The 7,231-nt window shown below is 43.6% G+C and overlaps 1 protein-coding gene and 1 pseudogene across 1 annotated transcript; both read right to left on the bottom strand.

Moving 5' to 3' along the window:
- Positions 1 to 371: 371 nt before the first annotated feature.
- On the bottom strand, positions 372 to 3,233 carry LOC123991666 (gap junction delta-2 protein-like). Its single transcript, XM_046293315.1, has 2 exons — positions 2,806 to 3,233; positions 372 to 2,358 (listed from the first exon to the last, which is right to left on the bottom strand). The coding sequence occupies exons 1-2, from the start codon at positions 2,880 to 2,882 to the stop codon at positions 1,503 to 1,505; spliced, it is 933 nt and encodes a 310-aa protein (XP_046149271.1). The 5' UTR covers positions 2,883 to 3,233; the 3' UTR covers positions 372 to 1,502.
- A 1,030-nt stretch (positions 3,234 to 4,263) lies between these two features.
- LOC123990925 lies at positions 4,264 to 6,360 on the bottom strand (annotated as a pseudogene).
- Positions 6,361 to 7,231: the final 871 nt, after the last annotated feature.

Genomic DNA, 7,231 nt, shown 5'->3' on the forward strand with positions numbered 1-7,231 from the left:
ACAGGGCATAATTGTGCTGACGGTGTTTACTGTGCTTTGTGTGTATCTGCTGTACAATTTGAAAGCATCACACATTACACAAATCTTGTATACATGAATTACATTTTTATTTGTGGATAGGATCACCTTTCAGTGTGATCTTACATCGATGATTGCTTTGGAAAATGGTAGCACCAGGGGCAAACATTTATTGCCTATCATCTGATTGATTCCAATTCAGATTTGTGCTCTAGTCTATATGACTAATTGCTCATCAATACTTTTTGAATGTGCAAAGGTTGCTTGTTTTTTCATGTTGCCAAATGAAACCAGGGATGACAATATAGCAGTAGCATACCATTTCCATACAAACCACAGCTATTCAAATCAAATACGTTGACAGCATTTAATCCAAAAGAGGAATTTACAGAATTCTGCTGTTATGATGATGATAATACTCTATAGATTTATAATGTTTATATTTATGTACATATATGGCACTTGATGACATTAAATCAAGAAAATCCATTTGCCCACAAACGAAAGCAATGGGCGCCTGGGTGTAAATAAAAGAAAGAAAAAATGAATTTAAAAGTCCCAGGTGTCAGCATTTGTTTGCAGCACCCCCCCCCCCCCTCCAATTGAGTGATCACATAGGTTAAGGTCAATGGTGCAAACTCAGGCAACCAAAACAACGATAGTGCTGACAACAAAGATGTGAGATGAGTAATATACTGGAAGAATGTACATCATTTGAGTACATTTGACCCAAAAACTGCCAAATAATGTGTGTGTTTCATTGCTATAATGGTATGTGGTGTTTAAATCCGGCGGAAAGTCATAAAAACACCATCACAGCACAAATTGGATATATTTTGGCTCATTATTCATATATAGTGCAAGTATTTACTCCATGTTCAACAGCTGAAGTGAACGACAGAGTGAATGTCAACGCATACATTATATACTTCTAAGAAGCGCTTTACAAAATATAGGCTAAACCATCATCTATAAACGTTGCATCAGTGCCTTCTCATAAATATATGACAAACGTTTGGTCCGTTTGTTTTTTAGTTGTCAGTAAAAGACAAAATAAAATCGATCTACCCCACCTACTTCGCAAGCGAAGTTGGAGTGATAAAATATACACCACATTCTTGTTAAATATATTTTACTTCTTTGTACAATTGTTCTGTTCAGTGGTGCTGAAATGCACAGCTGTCGCACTTAAGCCGCATGCACAAAAAAAAAACACAAAAAAACAAATACGCTACATATTTGCAACTTCTTCGGTGGTTTATCTACTTCTGTGTCTGGTACCACACAGCAAAGCAATACACCAGTTGGAAAAATCCAACGCATGCGACACACTGCACGCAGTGCTACGCACCACAACCTTGTCCAGCAGATGAGTCGCAGTGGTGTGGATTGCCTCCCATTTGAAATGAATGGCCCTCCGCGAGAACCCATACAGTTTGACGCAACCGGTGTCCACGAGGCTTGTCTTGGGCCTTCTCAATATGCTACACATAGGCAGAGTCACTTGATTGAGTGCGGCCGAAATTGGGCATGCTCATTCTAGGCATGTCTTTGTTACGGATCTCGTAGATGGACTTCCTCCTCGCCTGCACGCCTTTGACAGCTACTTTGATCTTCTTCCATCCAAGATGATTGAGTTCAGCCAAGTTCAGGAGCACACAGACGCCACTGACCGCAAACATGAAGACCAGAAACACAGTCTTCTCCGTGGGTCTTGAAACGTAGCATTCTACATCTTTGATGCAGGGGTATCGATCACACTCATATACCGCGGGGACATTGAATCCGTACAGGAAATATTGACCCACCAGGAACCCTATCTCTAGAGCGTTTCGGAAAACCACTTGGATGATGTAAAATCTTGAGATGCCCTCCTGCCTCCTCATTTTAGACTTTCCACTAGTTCTCATGGCCGAATTTGGGATGTCCTTCACCTCCAAGCAGTCGGGCTCGGCTTCTTTCGTGGAGTTCTCCGTGTTCTGAAGTACTCCATTTACAATGGTGTTTTTGATCTTTTTGCTGTCGTCTCTTTTGATGGAATCTTGGCGCTTGTCCAAGGAGAGGAACACGGTGGAGTACCCCCGCTCCAAGCGCTCCTTCTGCTTGGCAGACTGGTGCACGGAGTAGGTGATGAAACAGAGACTTGGGGTGCACACCAGAATAATCTGAAACACCCAATATCTGATGTGGGAAATGGGGAACGCCTTGTCGTAGCAAGCCTGGTTACAGCCGGGCTGCAGGGTGTTGCACACAAACATGGACTGCTCGTCATCATAGACGGTCTCTCCAATGATCGCAACGATTAGAATCCGGAAAATCACCACCACTGTTAGGAGGATCCTACAAAACAAGCAAGCACAAAATCAAAATGTTGCTGTTAAGATGTGCAGAGATGATCGGCTTAATCATAAAACAAACAGATAGACAATTAGCGATGGCAAACTAATACTGGCTCCAGTGCACAAAACGGGCGCTTGGGAGCTGTCCAGTGCTGAAAGCCACTAGTCAGTTCTGAAAGAAAAGCGCTACAGCACTGTTCACCTCAAGCGTCAGCTCTCTTGTAACAAAATGTGCAAATTTAGTGTTTCCAAAATCATTATTCTTGAATGTTATGTTTATGCCATGATTCCCTATTGGTTCACATTTTTTTGCATAGTCATGAATCTTTGTTGTTGTTTTTTGCGTTTTTGTACCGTTCTTCAGCTTAATCGCTTATAGTAACCGACTTGGTCATCAAACACACTCATGGTAATACTTTTACAAAGCTATCCTCACGTTCCCTCTTACCTTCCGATCATAGTAGAGTGCTGTTGGACAGCTGCCTCCAAGAGACGCTCTAATATTGTCCACTCCCCCATTGTCATTCATTTGGAGATGATAGCACACCGTGCACCGTTCTTGTGGAATCTATTGTTTCCCTTGTTTTACACTCCGGATGCTCCAATATCTGGAGAATACATTGGTAACGCGCCGCTGCTGCGTGCGCTCCTGCCTTCTGCCTTCTGCGCCTCTGCTAAAAGATCACTTGACAACCCAAGCACTTTTGCTCGCGCGAGTCTGAGTGCTGATTAGTAGAAAGCCCTCCTATTTTCGATGGCGAGCGCTGGACGCCAGGTCGCGCCGTGCTTGAATGGAGGGCAGTTGAGTGTAATGTTGGTAGGGCGCTAATCCTGCTTTAAGTAGACTACCCTTGCGTCACGCGCAGACAGGTTGGTGGAGAGAGGCCAGACACACCAGTTGTTTTGTTTGTTTCATTATTCTCCAAGTACACTGCAGCAGATTCATCTTTAATAACAATAATTGGTTATAAGCTGAAATCACGGGGGATGGCTGTTGCCTGTAAGACAACCACATGACAGCGACAGAACGAATAGTGGCACCAGAGGAAGAGAGACAGAACAAGAGAGAGAAGGGAGAGAGAGCGAGAGGGGGGGGGGGTAGAAAGAGGGAGAATTGCTTTGTTTCAGTCTGTATTCCGTAGATTATTATTGTTGCAATGTAGGAGGGAGGGAATGCAGATTGAAACATGCCTGCAAGGCTAAGCATTAATCGACGCTTGACCATGACAAGACATCCTACACATGATATCCTTGTCAGATGGCTATAGTCTGTCTAAAAACAGATGTTTTCATTTTGTCTGTTTAAGGCAAAACAACAATCCATTGTTTTACAGTACCCTAAGCATTTGTTGGTATGAACACCAGGACAATTCCTTAGATAAGCTTGGCTGTGCGATTACTAGGTTGAGTAACGCTTTAAAGGGTTGCCTCAGATGGTTTAAAGATAGCAACAACTTAGTGGACTGCCACAAGTAGTTATTTTTTTATGTGTGTGACTGGACTTAACATGTAGGCCTATGTGACTAATCTTCCTACTAGGAATGAGTTAGTCTGTATTATCAATGGATAGCCTATGAGTAAACAGGTATGTTTCTCCTGAATTATGAAACAACAATAACCAATATGCTCCCTCAGGTTGTGAACAGATGATAGATGAGATGAAGATGGTATACACAATCCTAGGTCTTGTTTATTTATAAAGCAAATACATATCCACATCATATAAATTCATTCAGGAACCAGTAAAATAACCAAATATAAATTGCACTTTGGTGTAAACAAACTGTACATCATTGACAAAACATAAAACAGGGGCCTGTCTGGATTTGTAACTTCCATATCGATCATAAACAACATATCCATAGGCGGAGGTAATGTACAGAGTTTTTGCATCCGTGGGCGTCTGACTGTCGCAGGGGAGAGCAATTTGTCAATGGGGCGCTTAAAAGCATTTCCTGTGAACGATGGAGGGGCCTGCCTCATCATACTCCTGCTTACTGATCCACATCTGCTGGAAAGTGGACAGGGAAGCCAGGATGGAGCCGCCGATCCAGACGGAGTACTTACGCTCGGGGGGAGCGATGATCTAGAGGAGGGGGAAGAGGGAAAACCAATAAGCAAAAGTCCTCTCAATATGTAGTGCATTATAATGCATCATACAGTTCATTCTTTGTGTTACCGTGATTGGTCATCAACAAAAATGTGAGATTGAAGTCAGGTTGGTCTTAGATGGTCAGTTTGTGGTCTTCAGTATGCAGCTGAGACTTGAGAAGAATATTTACCTTGATCTTCATAGTGCTGGGGGCCAGGGCGGTGATCTCCTTCTGCATACGGTCAGCAATATCAGGGTACATGGTGGTGCCGCCGGACAGGACGTTGTTGGCATACAGGTCCTTACGGATGTCAATGTCACATTTCATGATGCTGTTGTAGGTAGTCTCATGGATACCAGCAGACTCCATGCCTGGTGAGATAGAAGAGAACATGTTGTAAGCGAATGCTCTGGATTAGGTTTAACTGGTGCTAAAATGGACAACTCCCTCACCACTTTATTAAAAACATATGTTTGGCAGTAGTTGGTGTAATGTCTCATGTAGCTGTTGTGAAGGCTATGTGAGAAAAGGGGCATTTTCTTGTCTTTTAAAGAAGTCAAAATATGTTGATGGTCAATGAGTTACACAACACTTCTAAGATCCCTACCGATAAGGAAGGCTGGAAGAGGGTCTCGGGGCAGCGGAAACGCTCGTTGCCGATCGTGATGACCTGACCGTCAGGCAGCTCGTAGCTGGAGGAGGCAGCGGTGGCCATCTCATTCTCAAAGTCCAGGGCCACGTAGCACAGCTTCTCCTTGATGTCACACACGATCTCACGCTCGGCTGTTACAATAGAAGATTCAAAGTTGTAGCGGTTCGGTCTAAATGGTGAATAGCAATGGACTACCATTCAATATCAAACACACCGTATCCTCCTATCATATATGCCCCGGAATTACGGACTAACCAGTGGTAACGAAAGAGTAGCCATGCTCAGTCAGGATCTTCATCAGGTAGTCAGTGAGGTCGCGACCGGCCAGATCCAGATGCATGATGGCGTGGGGCAGAGCGTAACCCTCATAGATGGAGACATTGTGTGTCACACCGTCACCAGAGTCCAGCACAATACCTATAATATGAGGCCGAATAATATGTAAACCATGGAAATAGCATAGAACAGCTTCATGTTTAATGGTGTAATCTATGTTTCACAAGGAAAGGTTGCATGGGACTCAGTATTGCACCTCTTAAATGTAACTGCATCTGCATGTTATGGAACAGAGTATTTCTCCTCTGTCCGCTTCTCACCTGTGGTACGACCCGAGGCGTAGAGGGACAGCACGGCCTGGATGGCCAAGTACATTGAAGGTCTCAAACATGATCTGAGTCATCTTCTCCCTGTTGGCCTTGGGGTTAAGGGGGGCCTCTGTGAGCAGGGTGGGGTGCTCCTCGGGGGCCACGCGCAGCTCATTGTAAAAGGTATGGTGTCAGATCTTCTCCATGTCGTCCCAGTTGGTGATGATGCCATGCTCGATGGGATACTTGAGGGTCAGGATACCTCTCTTGCTCTGGGCCTCGTCTCCTACATAAGAGTCCTTCTGACCCATACCCACCATCACACCCTGTAGAGGAAGGAAGGAAATAAACTTAGTCAAAACACAATTCCCCAAAGTCAAACAGAGGGACAAATAAATGTAAGCTATTATAGCAAATGACATTCATTCACAATTAAATGGTCTAGTGGTAAGGTAAAATACAATTGTAAGAAGATTAACAAGGGTAATGCATAATGTATGGACAATTAAGTCTGGAAAAACCCCAGTTTGAAGGTTGCATCCTCATGAGTGTTTCATTGCTTTCATGCTGTGGACCTTACCTGATGACGGGGGCGACTCGTCGGCAAAGTCAGCCTTCACCAGACCAGAGCCATTGTCGCACACAAGGGCAGTAGTCTCATCGTCGTCACACATGATGTCAGCAGAGTTTTTGTTTTGACAAAACGTACATTAAGGCTAAGTATAGGCCTACAGATGTAGGATCTTAATTTTAGCCAGTTTGCTACAGTAGGAAAATAATCCTGCATCAACAGGAAATTTACATTTTTGTAGGGGTTGACACATGTTTCGTAAGGGAAAATCAGTATAGGCCTACGGCATACAAGTCTAACAAACTTGTTTTAGGTCATTATTTATTTACATTTCTTTTAAAAGCCTAGACTGGGAAGCACATTGTAAATCAATGTATTATTAATCTAATAATAATAATTATCTCTAGGTTATCAATTTCGCTTATAGGTCTGAATCTGATGGAAAACAGACTAACAAAAATAATAAAATATGTGCAACATTTAGGCAACAACAGCTATTTATTTTATCAATATTCAACAACAACAAAAAAGGAGTGTCTTGAAAATTCAAGCTGTCAAATTTGAAATGAAAGCCCTTTAAATCCAGTTGTCCGGTTGCAAACTAGAGAAGTCCAATTCAACATCTTTGAAGTGGCTCCAACCTAGGCCTAGGCTACACGTTTACCGTAGTAGAGTGACAAGTTGTCAGGTACTCACCAAGTAGCCTGTCCTCCGAATGAGCAGCGGTAGACTTGTGAGGGCAGACACCAATTTATAGTCTACAAGTGCCACTGCGCCCGGCGACCCCTTTCTCCTTATATGATAGCCCCTGCGCAATTGAGAGCGGAGTGGCCATGAACGGAAGGGCGGGAAGAACAGACCAGAGGCTCGCTGACTCCTGAAGCCGCATGTATGGAAGAGAACCCGCGCGGACAGACACAGCCGTGTGACGAGGTGTGGAGGTATTCCCTCTATTCCTAACGCGTCAAAGTGAG

Source organism: Oncorhynchus gorbuscha, linkage group LG12 (genome assembly GCF_021184085.1).
Source record: "Oncorhynchus gorbuscha isolate QuinsamMale2020 ecotype Even-year linkage group LG12, OgorEven_v1.0, whole genome shotgun sequence".
Taxonomy (NCBI): domain Eukaryota; kingdom Metazoa; phylum Chordata; class Actinopteri; order Salmoniformes; family Salmonidae; genus Oncorhynchus; species Oncorhynchus gorbuscha.